At 51.1% G+C, this 21,558-nt stretch overlaps 1 protein-coding gene across 4 annotated transcripts in view; it reads left to right on the plus strand.

Moving 5' to 3' along the window:
- LOC140211999 (GON-4-like protein) overlaps positions 1-21,558 on the plus strand; it is a 63,548-nt gene that overhangs the window by 27,527 nt on the left and 14,463 nt on the right. For all 4 annotated transcript variants that reach the window (XM_072282374.1, XM_072282364.1, XM_072282345.1 and 1 more), the window contains exons 11-21: positions 701-890; positions 1,710-1,802; positions 4,581-4,621; positions 8,636-8,736; positions 9,585-9,783; positions 10,828-10,914; positions 14,735-14,921; positions 15,556-15,700; positions 17,610-17,760; positions 18,411-18,527; positions 19,537-20,913. In XM_072282374.1, coding sequence (XP_072138475.1) covers positions 701-890; positions 1,710-1,802; positions 4,581-4,621; positions 8,636-8,736; positions 9,585-9,783; positions 10,828-10,914; positions 14,735-14,921; positions 15,556-15,700; positions 17,610-17,760; positions 18,411-18,527; positions 19,537-20,913 — 2,688 coding nt within the window. The remainder of the gene's footprint in view (positions 1-700; positions 891-1,709; positions 1,803-4,580; positions 4,622-8,635; positions 8,737-9,584; positions 9,784-10,827; positions 10,915-14,734; positions 14,922-15,555; positions 15,701-17,609; positions 17,761-18,410; positions 18,528-19,536; positions 20,914-21,558) is intronic.

Genomic DNA, 21,558 nt, shown 5'->3' on the forward strand with positions numbered 1-21,558 from the left:
AACTGGAAGACCGCTTTGTCGAGCACCTCAGCTCCATCCGCCAAAAGTAGAATTTCCCAGTGGCCAGCCATTATAATTTCTATCTCCATTCCCATTTCTACATTTCTTTCGCCACAATGAGGCCACTCTCCAGATGGAGGAGCAAGACCTCATATTCTGTCTCGGTAGCCAACAACCTGATGGCATGAACATTGATTTCTCCTTCTAATAATTTTTTCTTCATGCCTCTCCCCTCTTCTATTCCGCACTCTGGCCTCTTACCTCTTCTTCTCACCTGCCTGTCACCTTCCCTGGTGCCCCGCTGTCTTCCCTTTCTCCCATTATCTACTCTCCTCTGCTGTCAGATTCCTTCCTCTCCAGCCCCTTATCTTTTCTAGGCTTCACCTATCACCCTCTTGCTATCCTCCTTCCCCCCCCCCCCAACGTTTTATTCTGGCATCCTCCCCCTTCCTTTCCAGTCCTGATGCAGGACCTTGGCCTGAAAATTCGACTCTTTATTCACTGCCATAGATGCTGCCTGACCTGCTGTGTTCCTCCGCCATTTGTGTGTGTTGCTGTGGGAGAGGGTTGGCAGGTGAGATGAGAGGGGTGGTGGCAGTTTCACGTTCGCGTTTGGAAGCAGGTATTGTTGAGAGGGGTGGTGGCAGTTTCACGTTCGTGTTTGGAAGCTGGTATTGAGGCCCTCTTCCCCCACCTGCAGAGCTTCGACGAGTCACTGATTGCGTCCCGCACCCGCTCGAAATGGCCACTCACCAACGTGTCGCTGGGGCTGCTGGAGGCAGAGCTGAAAGCGCCGGACATCACAGCGGACATGTACGAACCGGGCGCACAGGAGGACGTGTACTGGCAGAGCTGGATGAAGGCCGTGATGAATGACCTAGATTTCGAAGGTGAGCTGATGGGAGCAGAGGGCCAGGCGAGGACGTTCACCTGCTCGCCCTCTCTACCTGCTGCCTCGAGGTTGTCGCTCCGGGAGAACTCGCGTTGCATGGTAGCATAGTGGTTAGTGTAACACTGTGACCAGGCCGATGATTGGGGTTCGATTCTACTGCAGTCTGCGAGGAGATTGGATGTTCTCCCTGTGACTGCATGGATTTCCTTTGATTTCCTCCCACTTTCCAAATACGGGTCAGTGGTTAATCGGTCACGCGGGTGGGCTTGTTGGTCCGAAAAGGGCCTGCTATTGTGCGTTATCTGTGAACAAATAACTAAATGTGAAAAGGTTCTGCCATCCCGGAGGGTCAGCTGAGGCAGCGTCTCTGCCCAGAGGCAACACCAAAGTTGCAGGTCTGAGTCTGTGCGGTGGCAAATCGAGGGCACGTCATCAGAGCGGAGGAGTGTGGCGGTTTGGGGGGGGGGGGCAGTGAGGAGGGAGTGGCAAGAGGGGAGCAGTCTGTGGTGGGGAGGGAGCGTGTTGTTGTGGGGGAGCGGTGGCAAGGAGGGAGCGTCACGCTGCAGGAGGGGGCAGTGGAAAGGGAGCAGCGTGGGGGCAGGGCAGTGAACAGGAGGCTTGGCACCACAGGAGGAGTTGATTGAAGGAAGAGAGTACTGTGTTTCGGGAGGGAACACCACGCAGTGGGCGAGGCTGAAGGATGACAAGAATTTCAAGTGTAAATTGAAATATATCCATTTCTTTCCTTCCCTTCACCCTCTCTTCCCATCGGCCTGCTAACTTTCACAATTTTTCTCCCCGCACCTCCAACTCCCAGATGATGAGGATGATCCCGAATACAACTTCTTGGAAGACCTAGACGAGCCGGACATGGAGGACTTCCGGAATGACCGGGCCGTGCAGATCACCAGTACGTAGCTGCTGGGTGTGGGTGCTAGCAGTTTCCCGTGATTTCTGTGGGTGGGGAACCCCTCAAGGTAACACTGGAGGGTGAGAAAGTTGGTGGACGTTTATTCAGATGAGACTGGATTGTAAAGGACATCCTCGCTTTTATAAAGTGCTGGGCAGACCACATTGGGGATATTTTTGAGTCCTGTGTCTAAGGGAAAAATCAGAATTGCGTTTATTGTCACTGACACACGAGGGGTGATTGATAATTTCATGGCCTACAGTAGAAGGAGTCAATTTTAGAAAACCTAGCACATTTACTTTTCAACGTAGTCCCCTCCTATATTTACACACTTAGTCCAGCGGTCGTAGAGCATTCAATACATTTCAGAAGAGCAGTTGAGGTAAATTGGTTTATTACGGTAACATTTATCAAGATACAGTGGGAACACTTGTCTTGCCTACTATTCATATTGATCAGGGGCTCCCAACCTTTTTTCTGCCAGGGGTCCGTACACCGCAGGTTGGGAACCCCAGCTTTAGATCAATTAATTACAATGTATTGAGGTAGTACAAGGTAAAACAATAACAGTGTAGGTTGAAGTGTCAGAGACAGTACAGAGTACAGCATTGGAGCGAAGGCAATCTTGAGTTCAAGAGCCGTGAGGTAATGTTACAGCTATATAAGACCTTGGTCAGACCCCACTTGCAGTACTGTGTGCAATTCTGGTCAGAAGGATGTGGATACCATGGAAAGAGTGCAGAGGAGATTTACAAGGATGTTGCCTGGATTGGGGAGCATGCCTTATGAGAATAGGTTGAGTGAACTCGGCCTTTTCTCCTTGGAGCGACGGAGGATGAGAGGTGACCTGATAGAGGTGTGTAAGATGATGAGAGGCATTGATCGTGTGGATAGTCAGAGGCTTTTCCCAAGGCTGAAATGGCTAGCACGAGAGGGCACAGTTGTAAGGTGCTTGGAAGTAGGTACAGAGGGGATGTCAGGGGTAAGTTTTTTACAGAGAATGGTGGGTGTGTGCAATGCATTAACGACGATGGTGGTAGAGGTTGATACGATAGGGTCTTTTAAGAGACTCATAGGTAAGTAAATGGAGCTTAGAAAAATAGAAGGCTTTGCGGTAGGCTAATTCTGGTCGGTGTCTAGAGTAGGCTACACGGTCGGCACAACATTGTGGGCCAAAGGGCCGGTAATGTGCTGTAGATTTCTATTTTCTATACGGATCTTGGACCTCCAGAAAGTGCCCACAGCAGGGGTGATTGATAAGTACGTGGCCCAAGGTAGGCGGAGATGAGTTACACAAAATAATCTGCAGATGCTGGGGTCAAGGCAACACTCACAACACGCTGGAGGAACTCGGCAGGTTGGGCAGCATCCGTGGAAAAGATCGGTTGACGTTATACAGCTCTCGTTACATGCACATGCAGTTCAACTCTTTGAGTGATTATGCAGAAAGTTTGAAGTTAATAACTCATGAAGGGTGATTGATAAGTTCGTGGTCTAAGGTAGAAGGAGATGAGTTATTAACCGCATGTACTAGGTTTTCTAAAATTGACTCCGTCTACCTGAGGCCACAAACTTATCAATCACCCCTCGTACTGTGAATGGTGAGCTTCGTTGTTTTGTGGCAGCAGGACAGTGCAATACATAACACATTAAAAAGTAAATAGGGTAAAAGAGGAATAGGGAGGTTGAGTGTTCATGGAGTGTTCAGAAATCTGATGGCAGAGGGGAAGGAGCTGTGCCTAAAGCATTGAGTGTGGGTCTCCAGGCTCTTGTACCTCCTCTCTGAAGGTAGCGATGTCCTGGATGGCGAGGGTCCTTAATGATAGACGCTGCTGTCTTGAGGCATTGCTTTTTGAAGATTGGTATTGGTTTATAATTGTCATATGTATAAATACGTGTAAAACTGCACTGTAGATTGAGCTTGAGGGGCAGTTCCTTAGCTGGAGCATTGGAATTATTCTGTAACTACAGTGCCTGGGGAGTCTATTCAGCCCTCCCATGTACTAGCTCTCCAGTGCACTGCCCTACTGGAACATCTGAACTATATCCTGCAGGAACCCATTTGCCCCCTCAGTCTACTCCACCGTTCAATGGAACCATGGCTGATCCTTCACCTGTTCCTTCCTTTCCAACTTCCGTGTCCTGGGATTCCTTGATTGTCCGGCTCTATCAATCCCAGGCAAAAAAAAATCATCCGTGACATGTCTTCATCAGAGAGGAGGTATAGGTACCTGAGGACCCACACTCCAAAGATTCAAGAACAGCTCCTAACTCTCCACCACCAGACTACCTCATTATTCATTTTATTGAACTAGTTATTTATTCGTGTGATTGTATAGCGCAGTGCCAGTGACCTGGGTTCAATTCCCACCGCTGTCTGTAAGGAGTTTGTACGTTCTCCCTGTGACTGTGTGGGTTTCCTCCAGGTGCTCCAGTTTCTTCCAACTTTCCAAAGTCATATGGGTTAGGGTTAGTGAGTTGTGGGCATGCTATGTTGGCACTGGAAACTTGGTGACACAGACGGGCTGCCCCCAGCGCATCCTCGCTCTGTTGGTAGTTGTCACAAACTATGCATTTCACTCTGTCGATGTACATTTGACAAGTAAAGCTAATGTTAATCTTTAATATTCATTGTCTTTGCACTCTACTGCTCCCACAATTCAACACAAATGTCACATTCTCCAAGACAGTGATAATAAATCTGGATCAGGTTTGGGAACTCGTTGCAGACAGTCAGGATTGAGACCTGAGGAAATCACTTTCTTTGTCTCTCCCCAGAGAAGGAAGTGAACGAACTGATGGAGGAGCTCTTTGAGACGGTGAGTTACAAAGCCTACCTGTCTGTCTCTGGTGTCCTGCTGTTTTCCTTCCCCTTTTACCTTCCGGCATTACCCACTGTCCTCTTTCCCTGGCACTGGGGCCGCTGGTTAGATTGATGACTTGACAGCACAGAGTGTGATCCACCTTCCGACCGTGGGCAGAGACAGTGGCTGTACTGTACAGTGTGCCACTGCACTGTCCCCATTGTCTGGTTTTATACACCATTACACCCAACGCTAAATTTCTCTACCTAAGCACTGTTAATGCACATCGAGACTGGAGCATCTAAACGCCTAGCTCCCTGAGAGTAGGGGATGCTTGCCTTCATCACACGGGACATAGAGCCAAGTTCAAGTTTATTGTCATCTGACTGTACATATGTATACAACCAAACGAAACAATGTTACTCTGGACCATGGTCCATTCACAAAAACCAAAATATTACCACAAATACAGTATGTTAATAACATAAAGTACGTTAATAAGATAAAACGACACAGATAAACAGTTAACAGAACAGTTAATAGCTGGCTGTTCTAGTGATGAGATCTTGGTGGTGTCAGGGTATTCATCAGTCTCACAGCCTGAGGGAAGAAGCTGTTACCCAGTCTGGCCGTCCTAGTCCTGATGCTCCTGTACCCCGTTCCTGACAGTAGTGGGTCAAAGAGATGGTGGGATGGGTGGTAGGGATGCTGAGCAATGCTTGGCCCTTTTGTCTGCAGCTCTGCGGTAGATGTCACAAATAGGAGGGAGGGAGGGAGACCTCGGTGGTCTTCTCAATGATTTTTTACCGGCAGTCAGAGAGCACTACAGCTCAGGAAGGCCTTCAGCCCATCTAGTCTGTGCCAACCTGGCTTTCTCCCTGGTTCCGTCTACCCATACCTGGACAACCCCCTCCACGCATGTACAGTACCTAACCAAACTCGTAAATGTTACAATTGATCTTGCATCCTCCTCTTCCACTGACAGTTCATTCCACACTTTCAGCGTCCTCTGAGTAAGCAGGTTCCTCATCAGATTCCCTTTAAATATTTCACCTATCATCCTTGACCTATGACCTCTACATTTATCCAATGTCGAGTGAAAAAAACCCACTTACATTTACCATGTCTGTACCCCTCATAATTTTGTATACCTCTTATCAAATCTCCCCTCCTTCACCTGCGGCTCGAGGGAATGAAGTCCTCACCTGTTCAACCTTTCCCTCTAACTGCGATAACCCTTTTCTGTACCCTCCCTGAAGTCGCCACATCCTTTCTGTAATGGGGTGAGCGGAACAGACACCAAATGTGGCTGAACCAAAGTTCTATTCAGCTGCAACGTGACCTTACTGTGATACTCGGTGCCCCGACTGGTGAAGGCAAGCATTCTGTACGCTTTCCTCGTTACCCTCTCTACTCATGTTACCCCTTTCAGGAAGCTCCCTCGTCATCGGCGCTAGCCCACTCAGCTATAATGACATCTATACAGGAAAGAGCCGGAAAAGGACCAGTAACACGAAGGACCCCATTCACCCTGCGCGTGTACTGTTCGTCCCACTCAAATCAGGGAGGAGGCTGCGTAGCATCCACACCAGGACCACCAGATTTAAAAACAGTTACTTACCCCACGCGGTAAGACTGATGGATACTGCCACCCACTAACACTCCCCTCACCACTACTTTATCATTTCCTGTGAGAGTCACCTTAGGTACAGATAATTCTATGGATATACCATCAATGTATATAAGCTATCTTACGCATTTTTTTCATTTATTATGTTCTTTATCCAATTAATTTTTTTTTGTGCTGCATCAGATCCAGGCTAACGATTATTTCATTCTCTTCTATACTTGTGCACTGGAAATGATACTAAGTAATCTTGAATCTGTTAATTAATGCTCCTAAGGTTCCTGCTGTTTTCTTGTTCTATGCAATGAAACGTTCCCAGTACTCTGAATGAGTTTAAGTAATGGGTGGTGTGTGATTAAGAGTCATAGTCATACAGTACAGAAACAGGCCCTACGGCCCAACTAGTCAATGCCAACCAAGCTAGTCTCATTTGCCTGCGTTTGGCCCACATTCCCCTATTTCCTTTTTGTGTAGCTGTTTGAATGGACCAGGTAAGCGAGCTGGAATATCCTCTTAGAGACAGCACGGAAACAGGCCTTTCGGCCCAACTGAACCATGCCAGCCCAAGGTGTCCGTCTAAGCTAGTCCCATTTGCTTACATTTGGTCCTTATGTACCTCTAAACCTTTCCTATCCGTGTACCTGTCTAAGTGTTGTAAATGTTAATGGTCCTGCCTCAACCACTTCTGGCAGCTCGTTCCGCAAACTGATCACCCTCTTGGTGAAAACGTTGTCCCTCGGGTTCCGATTAAATCTCTCTCCTCGTGCCTGAAACCTGATTGCCAGCTTTGGCCATATTTACCCCAGGGTATGGGTACCCAGAGCAATACAGACAGACGCAGGCGCAGACAGACTGAGACAGACAGACGCAGGTGGAGTCAGAGGAGACAGACGCAGGTAGAGACAGAGGAGGACAAACAGATGCAGGCGGAGACAGAGGAGACAGGCAGATGCAGGCGGAGACAGAGGAGACAGACGGACGCAGGTGGAGACAGACAGATGCAGGCGGAGATAGAGGAGACAGACAGACGCAGGCGGAGACAGAGGAGACAGACAGATGCAGGCGGAGACAGAGAAGACGGACGGAGACAGAGGAGACGGACGGACGCAGGCGGAGACAGAGGAGACAGACAGACGGAGACAGACAGACGCAGGCGGAGACAGAGGAGACAGACGGACGCAGGCGGAGACAGGAGACAGACAGACGGAGACAGACAGATGCAGGCGGAGACAGACGGACGCAGGCGGAGACAGACGAGGACAGATAGACGCAGGCGGAGACAGAGGAGACAGACGGACGCAGGCGGAGACAGGAGACAGACGGATGCAGGAGGAGACAGGGGCAGACAGAGCCAGGCAGCATCTATGGAAATGAATGAGGGTCGTGGATTTATGGAATTCATTGCCACATACAGCTGTGGAGGCTGGATCATTGAGGGTGTTTAAGGAGGAGATTGACAGGTATCTAAATGGTCAGGGTATCAAAGGATATGGGGAGAAAGCTGGGAATTGTAACTAGATGGGAGAATAGTTTAGCTCATGGTAGAGTGGTAGAGCTCCTTCGTCTTGTGATCTTGTGAATAAACAGTCAGTGTTTTGGGCTGAGACCCTTCTTCAGGACTGAGAAGGAAGGGGGGAAGATGCCAGAATAAAAGAAAAATGTGTGGGGAGGGGAAGGAAGCTAGCAAGAAGGTGATAGGTGAAGCCAGGTGGGTGAGAAAGGTAAAGGGCTGGAGAGGAAGGAATCAGATAGGAGAAAGGGAAGGAGGAGGGGACCCAGGGGGAGGTGAGGAGAAGAGGTAAAAGGTGAGAGTGGTGAATAGGGGAAGGGGGATTTTTTTTTTTGTATCAGAATGACAAATCAATGTTCATGCCATCAGGTTGGAGGCTACCCAGATGGACTATAAGGTGTTCCTCCACCCTGAGGGTGGCCTCATCTTGGGACAAGAAGAAGCCATTGACCAACATGTCAGAACTGGAATGGGAATCTGAATTAAAATGTTTGGCCACCGGGAAGTTCTGCTGGTGGAGGATGGAGCGATGGGCACCCAGTCTTTTACCAGGTTAGGGGAGTCCAGAACTGGAGGGCAGATTTATGGTGTGGGGGAATAGATTTACAAGGGACTTGAGAAACAGCCTTTTCACACAGAGGGTGTATTTATCGATCTGTATAGTGAGGTGGTTGAGGCAGGAACAATTTACATTTAAAATGCATTTGGGTAAGAATGTGGATAGGAAAGGTTTGGAGGGAAATGAGCCAAACATGGGAAAACTGGACGGTGTGAGGTAGAAATTTGTGTGGGCTGGAGGGGCATGATTCTGTGTTGGTCTGACTCTTGGTCTGTGGCCTCGATGTTGAGTTGTGTCCTTGACTATTCCTTTGTACTCTCTCCCACTCCGTAGTTTCAGGATGAGATGGGAGTGCCAGACGTGGAGGAGGAAGTACCAGAAGACGATGTAAAGGAGCAGGTTCTCAGTTCCTTCAATACACCTCAGGCACTGCGGTAAGCCTGAACTCCCAAATCTTCAGAGGCGCCATGTTCAATCCACGCAGGGCACAGTGTGGCTTCCTGTCCTGACATATGTGTTTCACGGGACTGTATATCGGGTATGAGTAGTAGGAGCTGTTAAGTCTAACGAACAAATGAACAAACCCGGTTCTTATTCTGTTTCCTGTCCCTTCCCGCCACGCCTGGCACTCCCCCTTCCCTGCCCTGCCTCGTGCCGCAAACTCACCCCACCCTCTGTTCTCTCCCCCCACTGACTCCACTCTCTGCCTCTTGCCTCTGCTGTGAAGGCCATTCCCTGAGAGGAGAGGAGGAGGGGTAGTGATGATGAAGGTGAGTCAGGACACAGTGGGTTTTTGTGGAATTCCCAGTGAGTGTCACCTCCTTCACTACGGGACAGCACGGTCGCAGCTCAGCCGCTGCTGTTTGGGTGAGGAGGCAGAGAAATAGCTCGTGTCTCCTGTGGTTTCTCCGCCCGTTCTCAGGACGATGGCTGCGGAGTGCGCTGGTGCCGCGAGTGACACTGGAAACAGCGGGTGTCCGGATCTGTGTTTGACTCATTCAGTCGGAATGTGGGTTTGTCTGGTTAACCTTCTGTGTCCCCCTCTCTGTACAACCCCCCCCCACCGTACAACTCCCTCATACGCCCCCACCTGCCATCTGGATACCACCCACCCTCCCCCTCTCTATACACTAGCCCCCTTACCTCCCCCCACTTTAAATTCATTGCTGGTGCGGTAAAGGTTGAATGAGGGTTACGGCCAGCAAGCTCTAGTGTTCTCTGGGGCCTTTGGCTCGGGGGAAATGCCCAGCCCAGTAGCTATCGTCTGTTGTTGCCGCCGCAGGTTTGAGGAGCCGCTGGCGAACATCCTGACGGAGCAGCACCGTACGGTGAAGGCACAGATCGAGCAGCTGCGGCAACGCAAGGCTAAGCGGCAGGCTACGGCCACCGAAGCCAAAGCGGCGGCCGGTGGCAGCCAGGATCCCGAGACCCTGAGTTTGGACCCAGCACAGAAACTTCAGCTGCAGCAGCAAATGCAGCAGGTAACTGAGGGAGGGGGAACAGACGCCCATCTGCACCCAGCTCGGACCCCAGTGACCCATCCCCAACTGGTACACACCCTCCCAATGTAAACCCCGACTCGCTTGCTATCCCCACTCAGAATCGGGTTTCTCCCATCGGGCAGAAGATACAAAACCCTGAAAGCACGTACCAGTAGGCTCGAGGACAGCTTCTGTCCAACTGTTATCAGAGTACTGATCCGACTTGCTGTACAGTAAAGTTGAACTCTTGATCTGTCAGTCTACTTTGTAATGACCCTTGCAATTTGAATTGTATCTGATTCAGATTCAGATTCAATTTTATTTGTCGCATGTACATTGAAGCATGTAGTGAAATGTGTTGTTTGTTTTAACACCAGTACAACCCAAGGATGTGCTGGGAGCAGCCCGCAAGTGTCTCCACACGTTCCAGTACCAACAGAGCAAGCCCACAAAGCTCAGCAGAACAACACGGAATATGACAAGCGACAAAACAAGCTCCTATCTTTTCTTTTTCTCTCTCCCCTCTCTCCCTCCCCAGTATATGTGACAGTAATGGCTTGCTGGCAATTAGGGCAGCAATGGAAGTCCTCCATCTCTGGTGGTGTTCAGGGCTTCCTTCATCCTGTCAGCAGCTTCCACTCGGTTTTCACTGCAGTCAGTCATGCAAGCCCTGGGTGGAGACTCAGGAATACTGTCCAATACAGATGTAGAAGGATTCTTCATGGCTGTTTCCATAACAATTTTGTTTGACCAGTCAGGGTTGTTATCCCTGAGCTGAACCTCTGACCCTGGAGGACCGGTTGGCCATTCTTAGTCTGGCCTCTACCCTTTGACCTGTTTGGCATGGGTGACCCTACCGAGAACCAAAGCACAAAGCTCTGACTCGGGCAACATAGCTCTCCAGGTCATTGAGGTATGCAAGCCTCTAAACCATGATAAGGTTGTGGTCCTTGTGGAGGAGACAGTAATGAATCTAAAATCAGTACCTTCCTGCCTGGCACAGTCACCTCTGTTAAACAAGGGCCTTGTCTTCTGTTTCCCCAGCACATCCAGCTTCTGTGCCAGGTCCATCTTCTGACCAGCATCTGTGAGGGCCTCCGACAAGAGGCGGATATGACCAAACTGTTCTTGGTGAGTGCGGGGACCTTGACGGTCGATCAGGGAATGTTACAATTTTTCTGCTGGGTATATTCCAAGTATTCCATTGATTCATAATCCTAGCTTGGTCAAACCAAACTAGAATGTGTGGGCTGTGGGGAGGGCGCAGAAGAGCATATTATTGGTTCAGGATGGGATATGAACCCTTTCATAGTGGCATACTGGCTGAGTTTACAACCACTGCACTTATTTTACAATTCTGTTCAGTGGCTCCTCCATACCAACTGGTGATGCAACCAGTCAGACTGCTGTCCATCACATCTGGAGTCTTTGGTGACATACCAAATCTCCTCAAACTCCTCCTTCATGATTACATCACTATGTTGGGACCAGGATGGATCTTCAATTTCCCTGACGATGGGAAAATAAAACTTTCTTGCAATGATACGTATGAAAGCCCCGGGGTTTCTTTTGATACGGAAATACCGGTGATTGCAGATGCAGCCTCTGTGGGGGAAGAGAGGAAATGTCAAAACCCTGTGTCAATCCTGCTCGACCTGCTAGGTTCCTCCAGCAGATAATTTCCTCTGATATATCAAAGTAAATTTATTATCGAAGTGTATAAAAGGTTATGGTGAGAAGGCGGGGGAGTGGGGCTGAATGGGAGAATGGATCAGCTAATGATAAAATGGCGGAGCAGACTCGACGGGCCGAATGGCCAACTTCTGCTCCTTTGTCTTATGGGCTTATGTATATATGTCACCATATACAACCCTGAGATTAATTTTTTTACGGGCATACTCAGCAAATTGAATAGAATAATAACTGTAATAGAATCAGTGAAAGACCACACCAACTTGGGAGTTCAACAGGTCTGCAAAAGACAACAATCTGTGCAAATACAAAGAGAAAGAAATAATAATAATAATGCAAAATAAATAAACATGAGATGAAGAATCCCTGGTAGTGGATTCATTGGAGTTCTCCCAGTTGAGGGAACTGAATGGATAGGAAATTTATATGACAAGTAATGTTTATTCCATTTCTTAACGTTAACACAGTATCAGTTATCAGTCACTTGCAAATGAAGTAACCAATTTGAGTTACTGAATTGCACTGAGATTTGGCCACCCCATTACAGGAAGGACGTGGAGGCTTTGGAGAGAGTGCAGAAGAGAGTCACCAGGATTCTGCCTGGATTGGAGTGTATCCGCTGTCAGGAGCGGCTGGACAAACTTGGGTTCTCCTCTCTGGAGTGGCAGGGACTAAGGGGAGACCTGACGGAAGTTTATAAGATTATGAGAGGCAGAGATGGAGTAGACAGCCAGTATCTCTTTCCCAGGCTTGAAATGTTTGATACCAGAGGGGTATGCACTCAAGGTGAGGAGAGATACATTCAAGGAAAAGTGGGGCAAGTTCTTGTTAATAGTGGAGGGTGCCTGGATTGCACTGTCAGGGGTGGTGATGGAGTCAGATACGATAAGAGGTATTTAGGAGGCTCTTAGATGGGCACGTGGCCAAGTGGTTAAGGTATTCGTCTAGTGATTTGAAGGTCGCTAGTTCGAGCCTTGGCTGAGGCAGTGTGTTGTGTCCTTGAGCAAGGCACTTAATCACACATTGCTCTGCGACAACACTGGTGCCAAGCTGTATGGGTCCTAATGCCCTTCCCTTGGACAACATCGGTGGCGTGGAGAGGGGAGACTTGCAGCATAGGCAACTGTCAGTCTTCCATACAACCTTGCCCAGGCCTGCGCCCTGGAAACCTTCCAAGGCGCAAATCCATGGTCTCACGAGACTAACGGATGCCTATGTATAGATGGGCATACGGATATGCAGGGAATGGAGGAACATGGACATCGTTTCAGCAGAAGGGACTAGGTTTTGTTCAGAATTGTGTTTACTATCAATGATTTAAGTCATGGAATTGGTTGTTTAGTGGCAGCAGTAGAGTGCAATAATAAGAAAAATTACAGTGAGATACAACAAGGAATATGTAAAAATAATAGTTTAAAAAGAGAGCAAAGCAGTTTCATCGTAGTAAGAGATTCTGCAGATGTTGGAAATCCAGAGCAACACACACAAAATGCTGGAGGAACTCAGTAGGTCAGGCAGCGTCTTTGGAGGGGAATAAATGGTTGACATTTCAGGCTGAGACTGTTCATTCGGACTGGAAAGGGTGAAGAAGTCAGCATGAGAAATGGAGCCTGGCGGAGGATGAACTAAGAAGCTGGGAGGTGATTGGTGGAAAAGATACACTCTTCTCTCAAACAAGATTCCTTCTTCTCCAGCCCTTTACCTTTTTTTCCCTTTCACCACCCAGCTTCTTAATTCACACTCCCCCCCCCCCACAACTCACCTATCACCTTTGAGTTTGTACTCCTTCCCCTTCTTTCCAGTCCGGGTGAAGCGTCTCGGCCTGAAACGTCAACTGTTTATTCACTTCCATAGATGCTGCCTGACCTGCTGAGTTCCTGCAGCAGGTTGTGTAGGTTGGAGAATAATGAGGTAGTGTTATTGGACCGTTCAGAAATCTGAGGGGAAGAAGCTTGGAATAAAACGATGTCTGGTTCCTCCTCCATGCTTGTAGCAATGAGAAGAGGGAATGCCCTGGGTGGTGAGGGTCCTTAATGATGGACGCCACCTTCTTGAGACCTCCTTGGTGGTTGGGAGGGTTGTGCTGGCTGAGTCTACAGCCCTCTTTTGATCCTGAGCATTGGGACGGCTCCGTACCAGACCAGCCATGCAACCAGTCGGAATGCTGTCCAGGGTACATCTGTAGAAACCTGCGGGTCTTTGGCGACGTACCAAATCTCCTCAAGCTCCTATTGGCGTTGAGCCCCACTCAACCTTCCATTGTCATCAGGCAGTTGAAAATGAACTGGACAAGAAAGAAATTTTGCGTGAATGAGAATCAGGTTTAATATCTCTGACATTTGTTGTGAAATTTGTTGTTTTGTGGTAGCAGTACAGTGCAAGACAAAATATTCCATAAATTACAATAAAATAATAGTAATAGGCATCCGTTAGTCTCCTGAGACCACGGATTTGCGCCTTGGAAGGTTTCCAGGGCGCAGGCCTGAGCAGTTGCCCACGCTGCAAGTCTCCCCTCTCCACGCCACCGATGTTGTCCAAGGGAGGGGCATTAGGACCCATACAGCTTGGCACCGGTGTCGTCACAGAGCAATGTGTGGTTAAGTGCCTTGCTCAAAGGACACAACACACTGCCTCAGCCAAGGCTCGAACTAGTGACCTTCAGATCACTAGATGAACGCCTTAACGCGCCAACAATTACAATACGTATATTAAAATAATTAGGTAGTGTAAAAAAAAACAGGGTAACAATGATAAGGTAGTGTGAGCCAGCCAGACAGAATACCCTCCAGGGTACATCCGTAGAAACCTGCTGTGTTCTGAAGGGCCTGTTCCATGGTTCATTTTATTTATTTATTCAGATACAATACAGAACAGGCCATGCCAGTCCTTTGAGCCACGCAGTCCAGCAACCCCCCATTTAACCTGAGCCTAACCACAGGACCATTAACCCATGAACTGGAATGCCTTTGGGCTGTGGGAGGGAACCACAACACTCGGAGAAGAGCCCACACTTTCCACAGGGAGGACGTACAAACGCCTCACGGGGGACAATGGGATTGACTCCGAACGCTGACGCTTCGCGCTGAAATAGCATTGCAATAATTGCTGCTCTGCCATATATAACATCTGTAACAGATACCGTATGCATTGTTGGCAGGGCCTTCACCCATCAAATTTATTTACTTTCAGTGCTCACAAAGACAAGATGACAAGGGCAGGGTGAGCAAGTGCACTCACTGTCCACTTTACTGCTCCACAGAACGAGCTGGCCAGCTTTGCGGAGAAGGCCAGTGAGATTCACTCGGCCCAGGTCCCGGGCTTTCAATCCTCCTTCTCAGCCTGCAATCTGAAGGAGGCCCTGTCGCTGGTGGAGGAGTTTGAGCAACACGTTAGGCTGCACGTGGAGACTCCGCCACCCAAGGAAGAGGCAAAGATCAACAGGAAGTGTGAGTGGGCGCCCCTTCCATCCCACCTCACCCTCACAGTGAGGAGGCACCTGGCCTGTCACCCTCCCAGTCAGAGGGCATGCACACATCTCCCCACCCCCGTCACTGGCTGCCCACTCTGTTACTATCATCTTACCTTCACCTCTCAGTCCTCCCTCCCTACCTCCCACCCACCCACCCACTCTCATTCTCTGCCCTTCCATTTTCCCTTGCATTCTTTCTCCCCCCTCCCTTTACGTTCCTGATTCCCTTTCTCCCTCTCCCCAAGCCCCGTTCCCTCCCCCACCATCCCTCTCCATCTCCCCCCACCCCCCCCATTTCTCCCCCACCTCCCCTCTCCATCTGCCTGCCTCCCCCACTCTCCTCTCCCTCTCCCATTGCCTCCTTGCCCACTCTCTCTCTCTACCCTGCCCCGTCTTCTCTCTCTCGGTCCTCCCCGCCCCGCCCCCCCCCCCACTCAGTCTCCTCAGCCCTGCCTTCCATGATCCTCCTACCCTCTCTGACTTCCCTCACCTCTCCTCTCCGCACTCTTTCCCCTCTTTTCCCCACTACCCTTCCTACGCTGCACCCCCCCCCCCCCACCCAGTGCCATGTTCCGATGTCTCTAAAGCCAGTTCTCTTCCCTCGGGCACAGGTGACGAGTCCAGCTACCTGCCAAGAGAGCTGGCGTGGATCCTGGCCACCCGTGGCATCTTCATGTACCCAGAGCTACTGCCTCACGTCGCGCTCCAGCCCAGGCAGCCTAAGGACAAAGCCTCCTTCACCAAGGGCGAGGACAAGTAGGTTCCACGGCACCGTGCACCCCTGCGGCCTCCGGGTCTCCTGCCTGCTTCCACTGCCTGATCCGGCCCAGCACTCGGGGGAACTGTCAGCCGTGCTAGGCTTTCATTCTTGAGAAAGGATGTGCTGGCATTGGAGAGGGTGATCCCAGGAATGGAAGGGTTAACATATGAGAAGTTTTGATGGCTCTGGGGTTATATTTGCTGTGGTTCAGATCTCATTGAAACCTATCGAATATTGAAGGGCTGACATAGAGTGGATATTGAGAGGATGTTTCCTGTAGTATAGGAGTAGGAACAGAGGACGCAGCCTCAGTATAGAAGGATTTCCATTTAGAACAGAGATGGACGCAATTTCTTTAGAGAGTGGTGAAAGTGGAATTTATTGACACAAATGGCTGTGGAGGTCAAGTTGTTGAGTATATTTAAAGCAGAGGTTGCTGGGTTTTTGATTAGTCAGTGCATCAAAGGTTGCGGGAGAAGGCAGGAGAGTGAGTTTGGGAGGGATGATAGATCAGCCATGGTGAATGGTAGATCAGACTCAATGGGCTGAATGGCCTAATTGTGCTCCCATGCCTTTTTGAAGCGCATAAAGTCAAGGGGGGTAAAGATGGGTGAACACACACAGTGATTTTCCCAGAGAAGGGGAATCAAAAACCAGAGGGCACAGGTTTAAGGTGGGGGGAGAAAGATTTAACATGTGAACACACACAAGACGCTGAAGGAGCTCAGCAGGCCAGGCAGCAGCTACAGAGGGTAATGAACAGTCAACGTTTCAGGCCCAGACCATTTTCTAATTAATTAGTTTAGAGGTACAGGACAGAGTGGGCTCTTCGCCCCTCCAGCAACCCCTGGGAGTGATTAGCACAACGCTTTACTGTACCAGCGACCTGGGTTCAATTCCCGCCGCAGCCTCTGAGGAGTCTGTACGCTCTCCCCGTGACCGCATGGGTTTCCTCCGGGTGCTCTGGTTTCCTCCCACAGTCCAAGTGGTTAGGTTAATTGGTGAATGTAAATTGTCCTGTGACTAGGTTAGAAGTGTTCAGGGGTTGCTGAGCTGGAGGGTTCCATGCTGTATCTCAATCGATCAGTCAATAAACAAACAAGCTGCTTGAACTCTGAACTCCAAGGCCCCGAGCTATAATAGCATCGCTCAGGAATCTGAGGGGCAACTCCCTCACACAGCGGTGGGCGTAGCGAAACACCGACGGGAGGAAGTGGTTGAGGCAGGTATGATGGGTGGGAAAGATTTAGAGTGATGTGAGCCAAGTGCTTGAAGTCAGGACTGGCTGAGGCGTTCAGCATGGAAGAGTTGGGCCTGATGTCCTGTTTCTATGCCATGTGACTTTGTGATGTTTTGGTGCATGGTGCGGCAGTATCCGATGTCAGACTAAGGTAGAGCCCTCACAGTGAAGGGTTGGGTTGCATTCACACAGACAGTTCATTGCCCTACAGCCAAACAAGTTCCAGGCAGATCAGAGTGGGTCCCTACACCTCCCTGTCTCTATAAACCCCTCCCTCCCCATCACTGTAACTGCTCCCTTCCCTAAACCCTTTTCCTTATCCCCCTCCAGGCCTTACACCCCTCCCTACTGCTGTCCCTATATCCCACCCTGTCTTTGTAGCCAGGCCCTTCCCTGTTTCTGTAAACCCCTCCATCCCGACTCACCTCCCTATCCCTGTAACCCCTTTCCTTCCACTAAAACCCTCTCCATCGCCCTCTACCCCAACCCAGCGTTGTAACAACCCACTTCCCTTCCCTAAACCCCTTTCCATCTCTGTACCCGCCCGATGGCCCTTCCACCCCTTCCTGTCTGCATAACCAACCCCCTGCGAGAGCAGGTCAGGGGCCTGGGTGTTCATGGGTCCCTTCTGTTCTCCATCACTTGTTCTGTTCTTGTCCCTGCAGCTTGCTGGCCCTGGGTCTGAAGCACTTTGAGGATACAGACTTCCCCAAGCCACTCATCAGTCAGTACCTGATGCCCCCAAAGACCTACCACCAGCTAACTGTCCACATCAAGAACCTCAGTGTGAGCCGGGCGCCAGACAACGTCGTTAAGGTGCGGGAGAGAGCGGGGCACGGTGGGAGGGGGGAGTGGGAGAGAGTGGGGCACGGTGGGGGGGGGGGGGGGAGAGAGCAGGGCATGGTGGGGGGGGTGGGATGGAGGTCCATCGATGCTGAGAAGAGAGAGTCCGACTGGGTCCAACTCCCTACTCCTGTAGGGCTGATCTGGGACTTGATGGAGAAAGGGGTTCCCTCAGAGGAGCACACTGGGGATTGGTCGAGAGAATGGGAGGTTGAAAGCTCCAGCTTAGAACTGGTGGGGGCGGGGGGGTACTTTCAGGGAGGGAGGGGGATGTTCAGGAAAGAAGGGGCGTTTAGGGGCCGGCAGGGGACACAGACGGGGAGGTGTGTAGTGGCCGGAAGGGGATCACAGAGACAGGGAGGGCTGTATGGGATGGAGGGGTTACAGAGACAGGGAGGGGTGTAGTGGCCGGAGGGTGGTCACAGAGACAGGGAGGTGTGTAGGGATGGAGGGGGATCACAGAGACAGGGAGGAGTGGAGGGGGTCACAGAGAAGGGTAGGAGTGTTGTGGTCAGAGGTGTTCACAGATGGGAAGGGTAGAGGGTGGCATCTCATGAAGAGAAGAGGTGTGGGAAGTGAGTGTTCCCCTCCCCACATGTGAAGCATCACTCATTTTCTTGCAGCTGTTCAGGAAGAGGAAGGTGCTACCACCCATGCCCAGCCGGATTACAGCTGTGCCCCCGGGGGACATGTGCCCACCCATCCAGCGAGGGAGTGGTCGGCTGCCCTACTGGCTGCAGGTGAGCACCGAGCAAAGTCTCAGCTTAAGTCAGACACAGAGTGAAACTCCCTCTACACTCTCCCATCACACACTCCCGGGGTCAGACACAGAGTGAAACTCCCTCTACACTGTCCCATCACACACTCCTGGGGTCAGACACAGAGTGAAGCTCCCTCTACACCGTCCCATCACACACTCCCGCGGTCAGACACAGAGAAACTCCCTCTACACTGTCCCATCACACACTCCCGGGGTCAGACACAGAGTGAAACTCCCTCTACACTGTCCCATCACACACTCCTGGGGTCAGACACAGAGTGAAGCTCCCTCTACACCGTCCCATCACACACTCCCGGGGTCAGACACAGAGTGAAGCTCCCTCTCCACCGTCCCATCACACACTCCCGGGGTCAGACACAGAGTGAAACTCCCTCTACACTGTCCCATCACACACTCCCAGGGTCAGACACAGAGTGAAGCTCCCTCTACGCTGTCCCTCAATGAGTGTGTGTTCTCTTGACGTCCCCGTCCTTGATGCTGCTGATGTTGAATGCAACCAGGGCTGAGGACATTGGAGCAGAGACTCTGGAACTTGAGTCCCCTTTTCACTGAAGACTAAAGTACCACTGGTCTTACTGACTGGTCACTGTACCTTTGCTGAGTCACGGGGAGTGACAAATTGGGTGGTGGGGGTAGTTGTGGTATGAGAGCCAGCAGCTGGAGGAACAGGGTTGAGGAAGTGAACAGCCGCTTCAGGCAACTGGCTCATGTTGGCCACCCAAGCTCGTCCCGTTAGCTGGCGTTTGGCTCAGTCACTGGTGTACCTGGACACTGGTGGTTTCGCTCTCACACCTCGCATTGCGTATCTCGTGCATTAAATTTCCACTCTCTGTCTGCCCCCCTCACCGCTCCATCACTGTTCCCCCACCACTGTGTCAGAGTGGCCTATCCTAGTATTGTCTGGGCTCGGGGACTAACCCTGCTCGTCTTTCTTCAATTTCCCTTCCACCCTCCTCCCACCCCTGCAGAAGAGCCTGCCAGTGATTCGGAAATGGATGGAGCAGAGAGGGGCAGGAGGGAGCCAGGAAGGGGCAGGCGGCAGCCGGGAAGGGGAAGGGGCAGGAGGGAGTCTGGAAGGGGCCGGCGGAAGCCAGGAAGTGGTGGAGGGGAACCAGGAAGGGCCGGACTGGAGCAGTGGTTTCCCACTCCTTATCCCTGAGGGACTGCTCCTGCAGCTGAGACCTAGGATTACCCACCTGTCCCGACACGACCTTCGCCGGCGGAGACACCGTACTCCGGTTGTCAAACCCCCTGTCCCCATCCACCCAGCACCAGCCAAGGCCTCACCCAGGCAGGCAGGACCCTTCCTCCCAGCCAGGCAGCAGGCCATCCGTCCCCGCCCTCGCCTCATCCAGCCGGCTCCAGCACCCTCTTCCACCCTGCACCCGGCTCAGCCTGCCCTACCGCCTTCCTCCTCTTTGCCCTCCTCCTCCTCCCGCAGGAGGCCCTGGGGAAGGCGAGCTTCTGCCCTGGCCACCCGACCGCCTCCTCCCATCCCTCGGGCCCCTGTCCTCCTGGCTGTCCCCGCTGGTGTGAAGCTGCTGAGTCTGGGGGCAGGCTGCAACGTGATTCAGTCCTCAGTCACCGCTGGATACCCGGGGCAGACCCTGCAGGTGGCCACGGTAGTGGTGGGGCCGGCTGCCTTCCCTTGCGGCTTGAACCATCCCCCTGCCCCGCCAGTCGCCAGCCCCCAGACCACCGAGGCCCTGGACCCCAGTAGGGTGTTTGAAGGTCCATGGGGGTCTCCTGTGGCCTCCACACCACCTGCTCCGAGCTCCCTCCCCGAAGAGCAAACAGAGAGCCCCTCGGCGAGCCCCCCCCACGAGGGAGAGGAGAAACCCAGAGCAGAGAGCCCACCCCGGCCTGCTCCCTCTTTTGGACAGCCAGAGGGACAGCCACTTATCCTGGATCTGGGCCAGGAGCTGGACGTGGGAGCACCACCAGATAATGCAACCATGGAGTGCCCCGGTGAGGGGGGGCAGCCTTTTGCCAGCCCCCCTGAGTTGGCCAAGGCTGAGGAGGAGGAGATGGAGGAGGATGAGGAAGTGGGGAGGGGGGAGGAGGAGGAAGGAGTAGCGAGACAGGAGGAGGATGAAGGAGAGGATGGGGGGGAGGAGGAGGAGGAGGAGGAGGAGCGGCTCCCAGAGAAATCCGATGGCACGCTGAGTGCCGGGGAGTCCTCGGTCAACCTGCAGGATGGGAAGAGCCAGTCGGAGAAGGCGACGAAAGTGGGGCTGGAGGAGGAGGAGGATGACGATTTCGATGACCTCACCCAGGATGAGGAAGATGAAGAAGTCTTGTCCTCGGCTTCTGAAGAGTCGGCTCTCTCTGTCCCAGAGCTACAGGTAAGTTGCCAAAGAGGCAGAGAGACTCAGCACGGAAACGTTCCCTGTGTGGAAAATGTTGCCCCCTCAGGACCCTTTGAATCTTCCCCCTTACACTTTAAACCCACGCCCTCTTGTTTTGGACCACACTGAGAGAAGGCCATAAAGCACAGGATTTATTATTAGAATTTATTATCACCATATGCAACCCTTCTTGTGCGCATACTCAATAAATCCATAGAGTAATAACCATAACAGAAACAATGAAAGACACACCAACTTGGGTGTTCAACAGTGTGCAAAAGAGACCACACTGTGCAGATACAAAAAGAATCAAAAAATATTAATAAATAAATAAAGCAATAAATACCAAGAATGTGAGATGTAGAGCCCTTGAAAGTGAGTCAATAGGTTGTGGGAACAGTGAAGTTATTTCCTTTGGTTCAAGAACCTGATGGTTGAGGGATAGTAACTGTTCCTAAACCTGGTAGTTTGAGGGATTATTATCTCTCAGCCCCATTCTCCTGCCTTCTCCCTGTAATCTTTTAACACCTTTGCTCATCAAAAATTAATAAACTTTCAATACACCCAATGACTTGGCCTCTACAACCGTCTATGGCAATGAATTCCAGATTGTCCACTCTCATGACCTTACTTATGCATCCC

Source organism: Mobula birostris, chromosome 2, assembly GCF_030028105.1.
Source record: "Mobula birostris isolate sMobBir1 chromosome 2, sMobBir1.hap1, whole genome shotgun sequence".
NCBI lineage: Eukaryota > Metazoa > Chordata > Chondrichthyes > Myliobatiformes > Myliobatidae > Mobula > Mobula birostris.